Source organism: Coturnix japonica, chromosome Z (genome assembly GCF_001577835.2).
Source record: "Coturnix japonica isolate 7356 chromosome Z, Coturnix japonica 2.1, whole genome shotgun sequence".
Taxonomy (NCBI): domain Eukaryota; kingdom Metazoa; phylum Chordata; class Aves; order Galliformes; family Phasianidae; genus Coturnix; species Coturnix japonica.
Window position 1 is genome coordinate 63,672,369 of NC_029547.1, and position 19,541 is coordinate 63,691,909.

The 19,541-nt window shown below is 40.1% G+C and overlaps 1 protein-coding gene and 1 long non-coding RNA gene across 4 annotated transcripts; one reads left to right on the top strand and one right to left on the bottom strand.

The window, feature by feature from the left end:
* Positions 1-1,364: 1,364 nt before the first annotated feature.
* Positions 1,365-7,578, bottom strand: LOC116652536. 2 transcript variants are annotated; one of them, XR_004305681.1, is made up of 4 exons: positions 7,415-7,578; positions 6,148-6,290; positions 4,664-4,726; positions 1,365-1,494 (listed from the first exon to the last, which is right to left on the bottom strand). It is a non-coding gene; the product is annotated as an uncharacterized LOC116652536 (long non-coding RNA). The 2 variants fall into 2 exon arrangements; XR_004305680.1 differs by having other exon boundaries at positions 6,148-6,287; positions 7,415-7,575.
* A 243-nt stretch (positions 7,579-7,821) lies between these two features.
* Positions 7,822-9,924, top strand: LOC116652535 (uncharacterized PE-PGRS family protein PE_PGRS54-like). 2 transcript variants are annotated; one of them, XR_004305679.1, is made up of 2 exons: positions 7,822-7,912; positions 8,207-8,588. XR_004305679.1 is itself a non-coding variant. In XM_032441487.1 (2 exons), exon 2 carries the CDS (start codon positions 9,419-9,421, stop codon positions 9,920-9,922), a length of 504 nt encoding a protein of 167 aa, XP_032297378.1. In that variant the 5' UTR covers positions 7,826-7,912; positions 8,806-9,418; the 3' UTR covers positions 9,923-9,924. The 2 variants fall into 2 exon arrangements, 1 of the variants encoding a protein (XP_032297378.1); XM_032441487.1 differs by lacking the exon at positions 8,207-8,588 and adding an exon at positions 8,806-9,924 and having other exon boundaries at positions 7,826-7,912.
* Positions 9,925-19,541: the final 9,617 nt, after the last annotated feature.

The following is a 19,541-nucleotide window of genomic DNA, read 5'->3' on the forward strand; positions in this document are numbered from 1 at the left end:
AAAACTCAAAAAGCTAGAAAAATGAGGGTTGAAAAGATCAGTTTAGTAACCTTGCTTATACAAACATCATTCTGTGAATGAACCCTGTAGCTGTCAATGCTCCCAGTTTCTTTATTTCTGAATCTTATACGACATATCTCAATCTCACTTGAACACTGTATTCACATAACAGCTACAGTGGCAACCTATCAAGCAAAAGCAGAGTTAATGAAAAAACTTGGTAAATTATTGTCCACATATCACGGCCATATTAAAAACAATCAAACAAAGTAAAATAACCCCCTTATCATGCGCCCCTATTTTCAATGCCTTCAAGGGAAAAAAAAATAACAACAACAAAAAGCATGTATAACAACATGTATAACAACAGTAGTTGTTGCGAATTGACTCATTGGACTGTGTATACTGATTTGGGGCTTATCTTACCCCTCTTAATTCTGACTGCAGGTTGGCTAGGTGCTTTTTAGCAAGATGTAACAACAGTGGGAAGAAGCAAGAACGCTGTGTTGATCCACTCTACCCCTAAGGATGCTTGTCCAGATTGTGTGGCAATGCAGGAAGATCTACTTCTGTAAGAGACAGGAGCTTCTCCCCTTTGCAGAATTCAAACTGGTAACCATAAGAATAGGGAGAAAGATTCTGTTAAGGGGCTTAAAAAATAGTTGTTTTATTCTAAATCAAGACAACAGTAAATGTAAATAATGGTTACTTGAAGGAACAAAGGAAAAGTTGTAAATGAGTTAAAAAGTGTAATGTATTTTATCTCACATTCAACAAAACATTCCATGTTTCTATTAAACTCAGTAGTAATTTTTCAAAATTTCAGTTTCAAAAGTTGTAGGAAAACAAATAGATTACTTATTAGGTTTACTTGATACATCACTAATCCTTCCTAAAAATTAACTTATATTTGGAAATATTTAGTTAACTTAGCACTAGCTCAACACACGGCCTATTGCAGAACTTCCTAGTTCTTCTAGCTGAAGTGACACACCATTATTTTCCTTACACAGATGTACCACAGTTCCAAATTCACTTGACAGTGTATGCCTAGTCACTGGATGAAGTACAGCGGAAATGATGATCAGTAAAATAAAATATCAGTGCAACCATTATTATAGTAGTGGCTACAGCATATAACTGTATGTAAAACATTAAATACAAGTGAATATGCCTTCCTGAAGGTAACAGATAGGAATAACTGAGCTCAGCCATTTCAAGAGATACTTTTTTTAAAAAAACTATTTTTATTTTTAAATAAATCTTATAGATTTATAGATTTTTCTCTGCTTGCTTTTTCTTTGCTCTCTGAAAAGGATGTCTTGTTTTCTCAGTCTCCTGCTTCATTTTATTCTTTCTTGTTAGGTCAGCTGGGATGGAGAGCACAGGAGGATAAAGTGGTTTTACATTACATGAGCATTGCTGTATGCCTTGGCAGGGGGTCTAAATCTTCTTTTCTTTCCAGTGTTTTTAAGCTCCTTTTAATAATGTCCTCTAAAAAAGAAATGCATGAACTAGATAATAACAAAGAAAAAAATAAAACATTATTTCCTAACTGTGTTTTTCGTTTTGATTTGGAAAATCCTGTATCCCGAATCTCCTTTCTGAGGAGATTTAATAACAGATTCAAATTTCCTTTCCCTTTTCCTTTCCCGTTCCTTTTCCCTTTCCCTTTCCCTTTCCCTTTCCCTTTCCCTTTTCACTCCCCTCCCCTCCCTTTCCCTCCCTTCCCCTCTCCTCTCTCTTTTTTTTTTCTTTTTTCTTTTTTCTTTTTCTTTTTCTTTTTAATCTGTGTTTATTTTTTTATATTTTGCAGGGAGTAGAGGAATGCAGGTGATGCAAGTGATGACTGCAGTTTCTCCAATGAGAGACATAATAGTTCACCTAAATTGTCTGAAATTTGTATGCTCATGTGTCACTCAGGATTAGAAATAATCTTGAGATTTTTATTACTAAGACTGCCAGGACAAAAATATATATAAATGTCAGGCAGGGCTGTGAATGTAGAAGTTACAAAGACAGGGAGACAAGTAGCAGAAAGCTACATCTGTGACAAGTGTTTCTACCTGAGACTTAAGAAAAGAATTTAACTTCTGTGCTGTGGCTTTAAAAACAGAGAAATAAATGCTTTACTTTTCTTCCAGTGGGAAGAATCATATGCTGCTCCTTGTTCAGTTATGACACAAAGAACCACATATTGTAAACCCCACTTTCTATCACGTTCCTTAGAAATGTCCTTTAGCCTATTTTTGGAAATATTTTGGAAATATTACATTAAGTGCAATGAGCAGGTGAGCTGAAACATCATTTTGCAAGAAACAAGCTGTAGTGGATACCAAGCTAGTCTTTGAACAGGAGCATCCATGCAGTTCCACACTTAGCAAGAAAGTTACTTTAAGACCCTGATCTGAAAGCAGCTCTGATATGGGTGGCTCCACAGCAAAATTCACTAACTGGATATAGTATGACCCAAGTCATACTATATAGTATGACCCAAGTATGACCTGAGACAGCACCAGGGAGCAACATACAGTTTTGCATGTGAACCAGATAAAAAATATTAGTTCTCTAAGACAAACCTAGCTATACTGTTGACAGAAACATTTGTTATGGAAGAATATATTTTTAAGTTCTCTTAAGATGTTGGAGTAAAAAAGCTTCAAAGAGAAAGAGAATGAGCCTTGGACTGGTATAATGAAACAGTTGTCACTTTTATATGTCTTCACATTCATTGTTCAGTAACTGTTTTTCTCATAAGCTGTGATCCAGATGCAAACAGAAAATGCAAACAATTTCTTAACAGCTCTTTCAGTTATGGTAGTTAATTTCACCTCCTTCTATGATAAAACAAATTAGTATCTTTGAAACAGGTGCATTTTCAACCTAACAATTTACCTTTTTGACTGAATCTGAATATAAATCTACCAAAGTAACAATGTGCTGTAATGGTGGGGAATGAAAGGTGAGGGGTTTTTTTGTTTGTTTGTTTGTTTTTTGTTTTTTGTTTTGTTTTGTTTTTGTTTTTGTTTTTAAAAAGGAAAAACTATAAGAAAAAGAAAAACAATCAGAAAACAAAAAGTGGAGCAACAGATGCCAATAATTATTTACCCATCAAAAAACTAACCAACCAAGAAACAAACAAATGTCTAGGTTAAAGTGATTTCACTACTTGCAGCTCTACACAGTCAAGGAATTTCAGCACATCCGCTTTGATTGTACAGAGATGTCAACTGCTCTGTAAAAAACCCTCTCAGATTCTATCTGTTTTGATTTTGATTTTGTGTCAAACTATAAGGCTGTGGCCTGAAAAAAGGAATCATGCATATGGATACAGGGTCTTCCTCTTTGCTGATACACAGATTTTGCAGGCAGCATCTGCCCTGGGGTGAAGACCCCTGGTGGGAACTCTGCCCTCTGGAGTTTCTCCACTGGTCACTTCCAGAAGAAAAATTTTATTTAATCCTGGATGCAAAACCAAAGCGCAACAGTAAGAAAAGAGAGATAAGAAAACTAAGTGTGATGCTTTAAAAGGACTGAGTGTCCATCATTTATAATCAGTTTTTACAGAGCTCTGCAGCTGTTACTGCAGCTCAGAGCTCTACAGTAACTACAGCAGGAATGAAGGGGACAAGGAAATATTTGACCTCTGGTAGCATCTAGAGTTTGCTGGAGACTGAAGATTGATACTTTGGTCACCTCCCACATTATCAACACAAAACTCCATTGACAACTGACACTCACTTCTCCTCCCTCCACAAAGCCCCCCAAAGACAGAGGTAAAAGGAGAAAAAAAAAGTTCAGATTCACTACTTTATAATCTTTTGATTACGTTGTGTGTGCTGCGGTGGCACAGTGGTAGGAATGCTGCTTTGCAATACCAGAGGCCCGGGTTCGAATCCCCCCTGTGGCACAAGTGGTAGAAGTGCCGCTCTGCTACACAGGAGGCTCGAATCCGGGGGGTTGGACTCGATCTCTAAGGTCTCTTCCAACCTGCACGAGACTGTGACACTGTGATAAGTTCTATCTAATTATAAGGAATACCTAAATGAGGCTGCAATCAGGGCATTCTTACCATGCAAAAGCAATCAAATAAACAACAATGACAAAACAAAAACAAAACAAAAAAACCCAACCAAGCAAGCCAGGTTGGGTTTCATTATTCCTGCAGAGATAGAACAGTTAAAAAAAAAAAAAAAAAAAGAAAGAAAAAAAAAAGAAAAAGAAAAAGAAGATGTTATTCTTTCTGTACCCATATTCTTTTTCCAGGCCTTCTCCAAGTCAGTTAAAGCATATCAGAACCCTTGATTTGAAATTACTGTTTCTCTTGCCCTTGGGACTGTGTCCTTCTTCTGATATAGCTCATCCTTTCATGATGAGAATTCGACAAATTAAACTATCAGTGTTGTGGCACAAAGGCACAAGTCATAGAATAAGTGACAGAACATTTGAAATTGAAACATTGCATTCAGTTCTGAAAGACAGAGTTTCTATGTTAAACTAATATGATGACAGCATATAAATATACACACACACACACACATATATATACACATATATTTTTATATATATACATACATGCATATATTTAAGGATTGGAGGAAGAATTCCACTAAAATGTATGTATGGAATGTGTGCATACATTCTGCTATTGATGGAAACTTACCTGTTTGTGTGAGACGATGCAATGCCCTTGGACAGGAAGCAGGAATAAGGTGATGTAAGAAATCTAGCTCAAGAGAACAAAAAGTACCACTTCAGATTTTCCTACTTCAGTACATCTGATTTGTATTGAAGTTAATATAAGACAGTGTTTGCTGATACCAGGTCAGTAAATATTGCTGTATGAGTCTAATACCATATAATGTCAGTTAATAAGAGAGGAATGTTTCTTTGCATTCAGCTTTCACCCAGGGAAAGTCAGATCACATCTCCTGAATGACTCAGAGTATGTTGCACAACTGTACAGCTGCAGGTTGCCTGTAATCCCCTCACAAACACATTCCTGCAGAATAGCCCACTTGCACTATGTGTGTACTTAACATCAATTGAACTACTGCAGCAAGAATTTAGGACTGCAGGCAGTTCATTGAGCACAGACTTCAAACTTGGTCAGCCAGATAACACAAGAAATATAGTTCCAGAGAACTACTTCACAGGAAGTCTTCCTTTCCAGACATCAGGGAAACTTTATATACCATCATGTATACCATCAATTTTTTGTTATCTGATCATTATTAAAGTTTGTGTGTTGTTTTTTTTTTTGTTTTTTTGTTTTGTTTTTTTTTAATTATTATTATACTTTTTTTTTTTTGTTTTTTTTTTTTTGTTTTTTTTTAATTATTATTATACTCATTGTCAAGTAAATATACTCCATTTCCATCAAACTATCTACCAGAAGACACTGAAATCTGGATAGTGTTCTCTCATAGTGCAAATAAGGTATTGACTAGCTATGTATGTTGCAAACAAATACTATACTAGATCGTATCAAAAGTGCAAGAGCATCTGCAAAACTAATGTCTGTATCCCAATTTATGCAAAAAGCCACAGAGACCTCTTTTTACTCAGGAAATCTCAAAACACACACATGCACACACACAAAATACAATAAAGGCTTCCAAATTTTCTGTCAAAAATAAACTTTATGTTTAAGTAATCACATTCTCCTTGTGGCTTTGACTTGGTGTGGCAAGAGTGTGTGCCCTGTACTCAGGCTCTGGGCTTTGAGTCATCTGGATGAGGTGGAAAAACACATCTACCTTGCGGGTCTGAGTCTGGAAAGGAAGGGAGTACATCTAATATCAAAGTCAGGAACTTTAAATGCAAAACAGTATGCAGATAATTGATCTTATTCTAGCAACTGCATTTTCATCATGTCCCTGCCCAATGCATTTTTTTCCCCCCTCTATCCTAACTACTCTGGTGGTAAAGCACACTGCATTTTTTCACTTTCAATGTATGTAAATGTTTAACTAATAAGAGGTTTTAAATCTCAATGCATTGTCTATACTGCAGTGAGTGTCAGGACCCTTAGCATAGAAGTGTTCTGTGTGCATGCATATATACATACTGAAGATTCCTATTTCTGGATTAAAACAGTAATTAGAGAATAGATGTCCCTGGAGTCAGTAGAGAAATATGTTTTACCTCTACATCATTATGAAGATTTTTCTAGGAATTGTTTTCAGTTTGCTTTGTCCATACTTGATTGACTACAGAGGATCGATGTGCTGCCTGAGTTCCTTACTCAAATTACTCCATGGAGAATTCTTATGATAGCATAATGCCTGCTGGAAGAGAATATGCTGAGACTCAGTCTGGTCACTGTGCCTGATAACCACTGCCTCACAAAGAAAGTGAACATCTGCTTAACATATTGGATCTCAAGTTTAGGATTCTAATACTTTTAACACTCAAATGCATGAAGTAAAATTCCAATTAGACTGACTCCTTTTCTTGACAGAACACTCTCCTTTCCAGAGGGAAATAAATCTTGAACACAGACTTTGGTGAACATTTTTTATTTCCTACTTGTAAGAGTTTCAAAATAATGCCTTGCAACTTTAAGTCTGACAAGTGCTGCCAAAGTCAACTAATACCCTGCTGCATCCTGGGCAGTACACTTAATGCTTTAGTTGAGTCCTACAGCAGGATTTCTCTTTTAACTGCAGAAATAGATAGCATGTGCTTTGAGCAGCCACTATTCCTACATTCCTTTTTTTTTTTTTTTTTTTTAATAGTAATTTTTCTTAAATTCTAACAAAACTGGTCTGGTTCAATAGTCTGCTGTTAAAATTAAAGAGAAAAAAAGGAAAATTAATCACATGAATTGATATACAACTCTAACCAAAAAACAATACTTCTCCTGGAAAACAAGAAGATTTCAGCTTAACAGTTCAAGCGCAGCCTTGCAAAATACCAGGGTTAACTAAGTATGAAGTCTGTTGGAATCAACTGAGTCATAGAATCACTAAGGTTGGAAAATGCTTCCCATATCATCTAGTCTAGCCATCCATAATGAATATTTATTTCCCATATTTATTTCCCACTAAACCATGTCTCTTATTGTTACATCTGACTGTTTCTTCAACATCTCCAGGGCTGGTAATTCAAAAGCCTTCCTGGGCAGCTCGTTCCAGCCCCTGAACATTTATTTCCTAGGTGGACAGGAAGGTTTTAAATCCTGAAAGTAAATCTCCTCAGAAATATGTATGTTAAATCTTTAAAATCATCCAGCAATTGCTGAGTGGAAGAAATCACCTTTTAATTCACTCTGCACTAAAAATTCTACACCTTCTTCTGAGCATCATAGGAAGACAGAGAGGCAAAATTCCTTCCTGAATTTCTGTTTGCATAGTTCCAAAGGGGCAAAGGAAAGATCAAGGCAAATATATATATATATATATGTACATACAGCAAAGAAACAGGATATTAGCTCCACTTAGACAACATTCTGTAGAAGGATCTAAGGAAAATACAAGTACCACAAATGTTAAAAACTATTAGGAAGAAACAGCAAGATCCTGTTCTTTTTCATCAGGAATGATTACACCAGCAGAGCAAGAGGAACTCCCTGTCTCCAAGGTGTTGCCATGTGACATCATCCATCTATGCAGCAACAACCAGGGCTCTGATGCAGCAGGGGCGGGGCCAGAATACACATCACACCCCATAGTTACACAAGCAGCCCCTAGGGGTGGGTTCAAGACCAGGTTGGACAGGGCCCTGGACGGCAGTGGTATCGACGGTGGTGGGGAAGACGGCAGTGCGGCGGGGAAGACAGAGGTGGCAAGGTAGAAAGAGGAATCAATGGCGGCAGGGAAGACGGCTGTGCCGTTGATGGTGGCAGGGAAGAGGACAGCGCGTCGGGGAAGACAGTGGCATCGACGGCGGTGGGGAAGACAGCTGCATGGTGGGGAAGAAAGAAACCTCAATGGCGGCGGGGAAGAGGGTGGTGCAGCGGGGAAGACAGCAGAGTCGACAGTGGTGGGGAAGAGGGTGGCACAATGGGGTAGACAGCGACGTTGAGGGTGGTGGGGAAGAGGGTGGTGCGGCTGGGAAGAGAGCGGTGTTGATGGTGGCGGGGAAGATGGCGCTTTGGGGAAGATGGAGGCAGTGGAGAAGACGGCGGTGGAGGGGAAGACGGCGACGGCGGGAAGACGGCAGAGTCGGTGGCAGCAGGGGAAGATGGCTGCGGTGTTGACAGTGGCGGGGAAGATGGCAGTGGCAGCGATGGTGGCAGGAAGACGACGGCGGCATCAATAGTAGCGGCCGCAGCGGCAGCGCGGCAGGGGAGACGGCGATGGCAGCTTCGGCATAGCAGGAAAGACGGCAGTGGTATCGATGGTGGTGGGGAAGACGGCGGTGCGGCGGGGAAGACAGAGGTGGCAAGGAAGAAAGCGGCATCAACGGCGGCAGGGAAGACGGCTGTGTTGTTGACGGTGGCAGGGAAGAGGACAGCGCGTCGGGGAAGACAGTGGCATCGACGTTGGTGGGGAAGACAGCTGCATGGTGGGGAAGAAAGAAACCTCAATGGCGGCGGGGAAGAGGGTGGTGCGGTGGGGAAGACATCAGAGTCGACAGTGGTGGGGAAGAGAATGGCATGGCGGGGAAGACAGTGATGTTGAGGGTGGCAGGGAAGAGGGCGGTGCGGCTGGGAAGAGAGCGGTGTTGATGGTGGTGGGGAAGATGGCGCGGTGGGGAAGACGGAGGCAGTGGAGAAGACGGCAGTGGAGGGGAAGACGGCGACGGCGGGAAGACGGCAGAGTCGGTGGTGGCAGGGGAAGATGGCTGCGGTATTGACAGTGGCGGGGAAGACAGAGGAGCAGCGGGGAAGATTGTGGCATCTACGGTGGGGAAGAAAGTAGCAGTTGTGATGGCGGTGGAGACAGTGACTGCGGTGCGGCGGGAAAAAGGCGGCAGGTAAGACAGTAGGTAAGACAGCAGGTATGATGGCGGCAGCGCCAGCACCAGCGGCGGAGATGGTGACGGCTGCGCAGGGGGAAGAAGGCGGCAGGTAAGATGGCAGCTAAGATGGTAGGTAAGGCGGGAAAACGGCTGTGGCATCGATGGCGGCAGTGACAGTGGCACGGCGTGGGAGATGGCGACAGTGATGCAGAGGGGAAGATGTCTGCAGCATCAACAGCGGCAGGGAAGATGGCAGTGGCAGCGGTGGTGGCAGGAAGATGATGGCGGCATCAACAGCGGCTGCGACGGCAGCACGGCAGGGGCGATGGCAGCGGAGGTGGTGGCATGGCAGTGAAGACAGTGGTGGTATCAATGGTGGTGGGGAAGACAGCAGTGCAGCAGGGAAGACAACAGCAGCAGAGAACAAGGTGGCATTGACAACGGCAGGGAAGATGGCTGTGGCGTCGGCGGCGGGGAAGAGGGCGGCACAGCAGGGAAGACAGCGGCATCGATGGCGGTGGGGAAGACAGCGGCATGGCGGGGAATAAAGCAGCGTCAGTGGTGGTGGGGAAGAGGGTGGTGCGGGGGGGAAGACAGTGGAGTTGGCGGCAGTGGGGAGGAGGGCGGTGCGGTGGGGAAGAGAGTGGCATCGATGGTGGCGGGGAAGACGGCGGTGCAGTGGGAAGATGGCAGCAGTGGGGAAGACGGCAGTGGGGGAGACGGCGGCATGGTCGGGAAAATGGCAGTGGTGGGGAAGATGGCGGTGGTGGGAAGACAGCAGAGGCGGCAGCCGCGGGGAAGATGGCTACGGTGTCGACAGCGGCCGGGAAGACGGCAGCGCGGCGGGGAAAATGGCAACGGCAGCAGTGATGGCGGCAGCGATGACAGCACAGCGGGGAAGATGGCAGCAGCAGAAAGACAGTGGTGGCGTCGACAGTGGCTTCACCGCCACCATCGCTGCCACTTGCAGCCGCCGTTTCTTTTGAGAAAGCTACAATACACCTTCTTTTACTGAGATCTTCTTCTTTGTTTATGTTTTAATTGGGCTATACCTTTCTCGAAAATTACAGAATTGCAGGGGTTGAATATGACCTTTCCGAAATCATCAGGTCCAATTCCCATGGTAAAAGAAGTTTCCCTTGTACACGACTGTTACAGTTCGTATTATATGTGGAAAAGTTTTCTTGGTGAAACTGAGATAAACAGACAGGAAAGTTTGTTTGTGGTGGTGAATGGAGTTAAACCCAGCTGGCAACTGGTCATGAGTGGTGTTCCCAGGGGTCGGTGCTAGGACCTGTCCCCTTCAATATCTTTATTGATGACCTGGAATAGGGCATCGAGTGCACCCTCAGTAAGTTCGCAAATGACACCAAATTGGCTGGGAGTGTGGATCTGCCTGGGGGAAGCAAGGCCCTAGAGAGGGATCCGGACAGGCTGTAGAGCTGGGCTGAAGCCAATGGGATGAGGTTCAGCAAGATTTAATGTCGGGTCCTGTGCTTCACCTACAAGTACCCTGGGTGACACTACAGTATTGGGGTGAGGTGGCTGGAAGACTGTGTAGAGGAAATGGACCTGGGGGTATTGATTGTTGCTGGTCTGAACATGAGCCGACAGTGTGCCTGAGTGGCCAAGAATGCCAAGGGTGTCTTGGTTTGCATCAGAAACAGTGTTGACAGCAGGAGCAGAGAAGTGATTGTTCCCCTGTATTTGAGTACTGTGTCCGGTTTTGGGCCCCTCACTGCAAGAAAGACATCGAGGCCCTGGAACATGTTCAGAGGAGGGCAACAAAGCTTGTGAGGGGTCTGAAGCACAGGCTGTATGAGGAGAGTCAGAAGGAGCTGGGAATGTTCAGCCTGGAGAAGAGATGGCTCAGTGGAGACCTTACTGCTCTCTATAATTTCCTGAAGGGAAGTTGTAGTGAGCTGGGGATCAGCTTCTCTTGTGTCAATAGTGATAGGACAAGAAGGAATGGTTTCAAGCTACGGCAAGGGAGAGCCAAGCTGGACATTAGGAAGTATTACTTCTCAGAAGGGGTGGTCAGGCAGTGGAATGGACTGCCCAGGGAGGTGGTGGAGTCACCGACCCTGGGGGTGTTCAAGGAACAACTGGATGTTGTGTTGAGGGACATGGTTTAGTGGGAGCTATTGGTAACAGGTGAACGGTTGGACTGGATGATCTTTCAGGTCTTTTCCAAGTGGGGTCTAGGAGGGGGTGGAGTGAGGCTCCACCCTTTTGATCACACAGCTGAATTGCCTTCACCTGTGCTCCCATGGCTGACTCAGTCCTTTACATAGGTAATCAGTCAGTGGTTCTGGCTGTGACCCAAGAATTACCATACAAAGTTACATAGGTAGGTGTTCAGGTTGGTCTTCAAGAAGGGGACTACATGAACTCTGTGCAGTGTGTTTCAGTGCTCTGTCCCTCTGTCAGGAAAGAACTTCTTTCTCATGTAAGTATTGAGTTTCCTGTGTTCTAGTTTTTGCCTGTTGCCTCTTTTCTTTTGCTTAATCACACTGAGAAGAGTCCTCTCCCATAAACTTGACTTCTGCACTTTAGATTTTTGTAAACAGCTATGAGATTCACTCTCAGCCTTCTCCAGAATGAAGAGATCTCTCAGACTTTCCTTATCTGGCAGTTGCTCCAGGCTCATAATCACCTTTACCACTCTCCGCTGGACTCTTTCTATGAGTTCCTTTCCTTCTTTAACTGAGGAGCCCACAAATACACACCATACTCCAGATGTTGCCTCATCAGGGCCAAGTGGAGCAGGGAAGATCATATCCCTAGACCTGCTGGCTATTCTCATTTTAGTGCCCCCCAGGATACCACTGGCCTTCATGGTCACAAGGGCATGCTGTTGGCTCATAGCCAACCTTTTGTTCACCAGGATAACAATGGCCTTCTCTACAGAGCTCCTTTCCAGCAGACCATCACCTAACATGCACTGAACTAAAATTTCTAGCCACTTCCAATACTTCTGGTAACCATTTATACTCACACACATTAAACACAGTACATAAAAATTTAGCATGTGAGTCATTTAGATGAATTATACTGCAGTCATCTAACTAAAATATATATCCTACTACACTCTGATAAATATTGAGCATTATCCAAAGATCAAGTCCAAAAATTCTTGCTAGTCATTTCCTTTTCTTTGTTATGAAATCTAGCTATTCATCACAAGTCAGGTGAGAGACCTTGTTTCCTTTCTACAGAATATGTAGGGAATAGTTATGATTCAGTCATGATATAATACTTTAGTCAAATTAATCGTAATGTGATTTTGGGATCTCTGTTTATGAGATTTGATCATTATATTTTGTTCATTCTGGTATATAGTAACTTGTCAGTAGGATGCTTGGACATGTATTATGTTATCACAGAATTATAGAATGGCTTGGGTTGGAAGGAACCCCAGGTGCCATCAGATTCCAGCCCCCCTGCCACCAACCTGCAGATCTGGTACTAGAACAGGTTTATCTTGAACACCTCCAGGAACAGAGCACCAACAGCCTCTCTGGGCAGCTGTTCCAGCAACTGAATGAAAAGACTTATTTTATTATTATTATTACAATTTTATGAATGCTTGATTACATACGTGAAGAGAATTGTGTTAATATACATATTTTTTTACTAGTGCTAAATCACTATGTTTGAAGAGGAAAAGGAGTTAACAATGCCTTTTAAGAGCATTTCATTCTATTATAGAATTACAGTAAATCATTTTAAAAATCCTATCCTTTTTTTTTTTTTTTTAATTATTATTATTATTATAGACCAGAGCTGTATTCCTGCCTCCTCACTCCTATATCACAGCTGATTTAAGGATATCTCTTCTGTTTCAAGACTGAAAGTAAATAAAACTGAGATATAGCCATGGGTTTTCAAGACTTCTTGAGTTTGTGTGGGACAAGAAGATTAAACACAGTAAAAATACCTTGCTGAATAGGGATGTTTCACTTGTTACATTAAGCTAAAGAACCATGTTTCCAGACACCCATTTCTTTAAAAAAAGTTCTGGAATAGCTGGAAAATGGTGGCGATAAATCGTATTTTCCAGAGGAGCGCAGTGGATGCTGAGAGGGGCTTACCACAACAAACTTTCTGAGGTAACTGGTTAGACCAGCAGCCCAGCAGAAGGACTTTAGGTGGCCAAGTTGCTTGCTACAGAGCAACCAAGAATCCACATAACAGATATAAGAATCAAGCCTACTTACATTAGTAAATACATTACCTACAAATGTGATTGGAATTGTCAATTAATTTTAACACAATTTCATTATGTGATGTATACATTACATATGTATGCATATATATATCTGTATATGTCAAGATGGAAGAAAGTGAGAAACAGGATTTTTATTTATTTATTTATTTATTTATTTTTCACCGTTTGTAAAGCAGTATGAATTTAAACAAATCATAAGTTGTCTTCCTACTGGTGACTTTTTCATCATGTATGCATTACAGAAAAATTAATAAAACTAATCTCAGATATGGCCTCTGAAGTACTCAACCACATTTTACTTGCAAATATAAATATGAATTCATATTCACTCCTCAGATATCTTAAACAGGTTAGCAGATGTGTCTGAGACTAGGGTCTAATGACAGCAGCACTGTGCTAAGTGCCCGGCTACTACTCTAATGTGTTCTCATTCAGCTTTGTCTCCTTCTGCTCTGGCTTGGATATATCACCTAGACTGAAGTTCAGCACCTTAATCTATATCTACTTTTTACCATCATCCTCATGAATTAAGGGTTACTTTTGAAAATATATACCACTGAGTGGTGCTAGCAACTCTTACCATGCAAATAATTGGATTATGTAGTGAAAAACATTACTTTAAATGCCCAGCTTTTCTCCACTCTATGACATGCTCTTAGTTCAATACTTTGGGTAATGAGATTTACTTCTATGTTTTGCAGTAGGAGAGTAAAAAATCAGTGGCATTATTCTTGCAAAACATAGAGAATAATAATTATTTTGTGATATCACTTAGAAAATAGGTGAGAAGTATGCCAGAAAGCCATTTAAAGATGCCATTCTAAACTCCTTTTTTTTTTTTTTTTTTTTTGCTACATACTCACTGAGAATGATTCAAAGACAAGACATTTGATCAAAGTCACCGTGTCAAGTAAAGTGAATCATTTGTTCATGTACTTAACTTCAGCAACTGAATTAAGCAACTGCTTAATTAGCTGCATGTTATGTTCTCTCTCCCCCTGTGATGACTCATTCTGGGTCACAGAAATATTGGGCTGAAATAGCATTAGCCCAAGGGGTGGAGTGCAGAGGAAATAGCCAGGACAAGTGTGTGTGGTATATTTAAACATGTATATAAATTAAGTGATTCGGTGATTTCAGAAATTTATTCTCATGAGCACTGTGAGGCAGTCTCTTGGTCCTTAATTCTGAGGACAATCCTATTACCATAAGTGACTTATTGAACTGAAATTACTGTACAAACCAAAACGAGACCAGCCAACCAAACAACAAAACAACAAAGCAAATCTAAAACCAACACAGTTTTATCACAAATGCGATCCATGGCTATGCAGTTAAGTATCTGGCTTTGTAAAAATCTTGGTCTGTACATACTAAGTAAAACAGCTGAAAGAATCAGAAATTTGTTCACAGGCTGCAGAATAGCAAGTCTGAAAAATAACACAAGGAACCTAAATACTGCATGAAAATAGTGAAGAGGGCATTCTTGAACCCATTAATACATATGTTTCTATACAGTCTTTACTATCTGAATAGTGAAAACAACCTGAAATGCACAGGTTCTGGGAAAGATATTTCAGGGTTTGCTGTGATTTAATTTCTTTGAAAGTACTCACGCAGAAAAAAAAAAAAAAAGTAGATATATTTGTGTGAATGACATTCAGGGAAAATATAATACCTCTTGTTTTATTACATTGACCCATAACATCTGACGCAAATATGTGTGGTGTGGCAGTAGAAGTGCAACCTTCCCACCAGTATTCCAGTACTCTATTCCACATTGTTGTTGTGTGACAGATGGCAGCACAGGGGCAGGCTGACAGAAGGATGTCTTGCATAGAAGTGCATGTGAAAGAAAGGAAGGGAACTGAACTCCTCCATGTGGAAAAAAGCTGCGCCCATTGACATTCATTGGTGCTTGCTGAATGTCTATGGAGACCAAACTGTGGATGTGTAATTTCAAAACACAAATTCAGTGAAGGATGGTCACCTCTTGGAAGAAGGCAGTATTCAGGATGGATGTGTTTGGGTATTATAATAAGAGGCTATAATGAGATTATGGTGAGATAAGTTCAACCAAAGGAAGGTATTTCATAAAAAAATCATAGACAGCTCAGGCTACCAAATATGCAGCTTTTCAGTTTTGAAGTACCATCAAGTTTCCATTCATAACAGAGCCTGATTATGGAGTCTCTACACTACTCCATGCCTGTTTCTCTTAGAGTCAAGCATGTGAAGCTCTCCTAATGTTGTCAGCACCTAATGCTGTCCAGGGAACTCGAGTGGAATTAATTTGATTTACTACATGCACTGTTTCTGTACTCCTGTGAGCAGCATTGTATCTTAATTTCCAGTGAATGATGTACCAAAACTTCTGCGTCACTCATAGCAATTATCCCATGCTTTTCTTAGAGTATAACTAGACAGATAACTATAAATGTTTTTCAAGGTAGTGGCCTCAGTGGTAACGTCAAAAAGTAATGAAAATGTTAAAAAATTTCTCTTTTCTTGATATATATTGAATGTGAATTTTCTGTTCTAACATGTCTAACAATGGAAGTTTAACAGGCAAACCAATGTCTGAGGGACAGTGAACATGCTTTTGAGTGTGAAAACACATTTGAATTAGTCTGCCTGATGCATATCTCACCAAAGTCATTGTCAGCGTTTCCCCAAGGTTTCTAGCAGGATTTAGATAACTGTCCAAAAGAATGGTTAGCTATACACAGAAGTAGAGTGGGTCTTTGTATTTGTGCTAGAATGCTTAGCTTTCTGTTGTTGACCTCACTGTAATGTAGCTATCTGTCTTTAGCTCAGCATTCAGTGCTTCAGCTTTGATATATATCTTTTAGCTTCTCTCCCAGACCTTCCTCTATTTTCAGCTCAAGGGAGCATTAGGGTCAAATGTCACCTGTAAGCTAATATTGACAATCAGATCTGCAGAATCTTCAGCCTTGAAAGTATTGCAAGAGAAAGAGAAGGGGTAAGAGGAAAGCAAGTAAATAAATGGCAGGAAAGAGAGAGATGTATTCAGGGTATATAATTTCAAGGCTAGTAACAGGATCAGTTTTCTTGCTTTGATAATGCTCCTGTAGAAACAATCCTGAGGTAACCTTTTTGCATCTACCTTTACATTCATACCTCCCAACTTAGTCTTTAATGCTCTGAGTAGATGTGGAGTATTCATTGCACTAAATGAAGCTTGGTATCTCCACGGCCAGCAATTTCTTAAAAAAAATTGAAGGATTTTATCTCTACCACAAAGCAATGATGATGTGGCCTGATTGCTCCAGACCAGAACTGGCTAATGCATAACTGAAGATACAAATAAGGAAAATGCATCTCTTCCTGCAACCTTCTCTGTAAATGTAACCTTATTAGCAATATTCTCCTTCCCATATGTCTCTCTTAAAATAGAAAGCTTTGAGTTGCTGCACATAAATTTTATTTAGAAGGTTATTCTATTAACGTTTATTTTAGATTCTAACTACTTCAGGGAGGGAAATGTCATTTGCAATCAGTTTAAATTGTGCTTAGTAGAATGGTGTTTTGACCTGCTGTACATATTACAGCTGTCATACACAGATAAATAAGCATCTCCCAGTTTAGTAAAAGTCTGTAAATCAGCACTTTCAAGACCTAGTAGAAGTAGAAAAAAAAAAACTTTAAAAAATTTAAAAAGCATAAATACGATATGATATTTCAATTAAATGAACTTTACAGTAACCCTCTTCCCATTTAAATGGCCTTTTAGATTTAGGAAAAGGATCAGTGTTTCCATCCTTTCCTCCACTGAAAGGATTCATTATTCTAAGTGCATTATTTCTCTTGTTCATTTCTAGTTATAAATCATGATGTAACATGAATAACTCAGAGAATTTATTTGTAGGGAAAAAAGGGAAAATTCTTCTTCCCTCAGTGGTATGCTTGTGTAGCAGGAGGCAGTTGCTATTAACACCATGCTTTGCCTGGGACAATGTAGTTTGTCTGTCAGTAGAACTAGTCAAAGAGAAGGAAATGGCTGAAAAGCTGCGTATATGGCAGCCTTCATTCAGGATCACATTCTAGCATATTGGAAAGATTATCAGAATACTTTTTTGTACAGGTCCATCTGTCTGCGACGCAACCTGAAAGTCCTTATTTATGAGAATTCTCAACCACCACTGATGGTAATCATGTACAAAACACCCTTTTCATCTCATGCTTATGAATACATCTTTGTTAGACTGAAGTAGAGGTGCTCACTCAACATCTGCTCCTAACACATGCAACTCAACTTTTGATCTCATCATCTCTTTAGATGGCTAAAACACATATGTGCTTACAGTGGACATTTCTGTGAATTATTAGAACTATTCCTTGTTCTTTTTTTAAAAGAGGAAAAAATATATAATACATACATATATATACATATATATATATATTTAAATTTCCCTGTTATATCTGTGTAAAGTGTACCACTCAGTACTGTCTTTCATGAAGGTGTACTTTCTGTAACTTATTAGGGGTATTGTGTCAGGGGCTTTATATACAGAAGGCAGTGAAGGGTGAGAAAACATTAACAACTGCAGAGAAAACAATTTATAATATCCTGTGGGAGTCAAGAGCTTGTTTTAAATTCATTTTCCACATAAATGGGATTAAAATAAAAGATTAAACTTGATGCTGTAAATGTAATTCACATGAACTTCAAACAAATTTCATTCTTTGATTACCCTTTAATGATAATGTTCAGAAAAAACAGGTTTTCTTCACTCTTGCATTTGAAATAAAATTAATCCTACTGCAGTTAAGGCATTTTTTATTAGCATGCCTGACAGAGAGTATTCTGTACACAGAGAATTAATAGGTGTCCTCCATTTAACAAGAAGTTCAGCGTGTCATAGTCTGCTAATGCAGCTGGATACTTCAGGTGATTTGGCTTACACAGACATCAAAGAAGATATATTTGACACTTATTATAATCCTATTTTTCTATTTGAGTTCCAAAAAGCATTTAAACTAGTTCTTCATCATACTGAATTCTTTGTCCCTGCTCCATGGTCACATCAGCTACTACACTGTCCTCTGAGAATGCAAGTCTGTGTGTAAGAGACATAGGAGTCAATGGGCAGAGGTAAGAATGGCAGATCTGACCTGTACATCGCATTCACTTTGCCTCTTAATGGTGTGCAGAAGCATATCTTGAAGATAATCATGGATATAATACAAATCTGTGTCTATTGAATTGACTTTCTTAGGAATCCTTTAATACCAGCACTTGCTTCATGGTCAGTACTTGAAAAATACACAAAAGTGGTGGTGATCTGCACTGTCTCTGCTGTACACCTTTGAAAAAGAAACAGGGCATTTACTTAAATGTGCAGCAAATGGTTGCACAGCCTTCACATTTAGAACCTGCTTTTCCCTTTTGCTTTCTGAAACAAGATTTAACTAAATGTGTTCAAAATAGGAAGCTACTCATCCTTTTCTATTTCTTCTAGGCTCACGTATCATTGAGTAAGTAGCTGAAAATATCTCCACAAGCACAGGGCTAGTGGAAATATTCATTTAGGAGTCAGGGACATAGGAAAGGGCAAGAATTTTGTCTGATTACATTGTTAGCAATGAAAGCCAATGTTAGATACTCTTGCTTCTTTCTTTCATCACTACGTTACTATTGCAATATTGCTAATATGGATTGTTTCTGTGAAATGTGTTTCAGCAATGAACTCCTTTTGATCTGATCTTCACACAGCAAATTCTTAGTTTATGTAGATATATAAATCTGATTTCAGTAAAAATTATAATAGAAAAGTGCAGTGGGAAGGAATCCTGAAGATCTTCTATTCCAGCCATTAGATGAAAGAAAATCTTAAATTATTTTCCATAGTTGATACAATATGCTAGCAGTTTCATCATTAGCCTACAAAGGAATGAGAGCAATTTCTTTCTGTAACATTGGCAGAAAAACTGCTGCTAAACTGAAACCTTCAAATTAAATCATGCTCTTCTAAAATTAGGTCAGGGCTGAAAATAAAGATGGGTTTGATAGTAATCAAATTTATGTGACATAAAAATCTCAGTGGATCACTGGAATTTAAAAAATGCTATAGCATTGTGTTTAATCACATTCTTCCGTATGCTGTGTTGTACAGTGCATCTTTCCTTACTATAACCATTTGAACTCAGACTTGACAAGCAAATAGGGCATTTACCAGATGAGTCACCTACTATCTGAATTCCAAAGTTTTTGATCCATTTCACCCACAGTGGTTGAAAATATGTTTTTTGTTTTTTTTTTTCACCCAGAGATGTGGGGAGGAATTGAATGGAAAACCAGCACAATAAAAAGCCGTGCTTAGACGACACCTCCTTCAGTAAAATATGAAATCAGTCATACAAACTGCAGGCTTATTTCACT

Excerpts from the sequence above, each read along its gene's own strand:
- LOC116652535 (XM_032441487.1), top strand. The coding sequence starts at position 9,419 with ATGGCGGTGGGGAAGACAGCGGCATGGCGGGGAATAAAGCAGCGTCAG.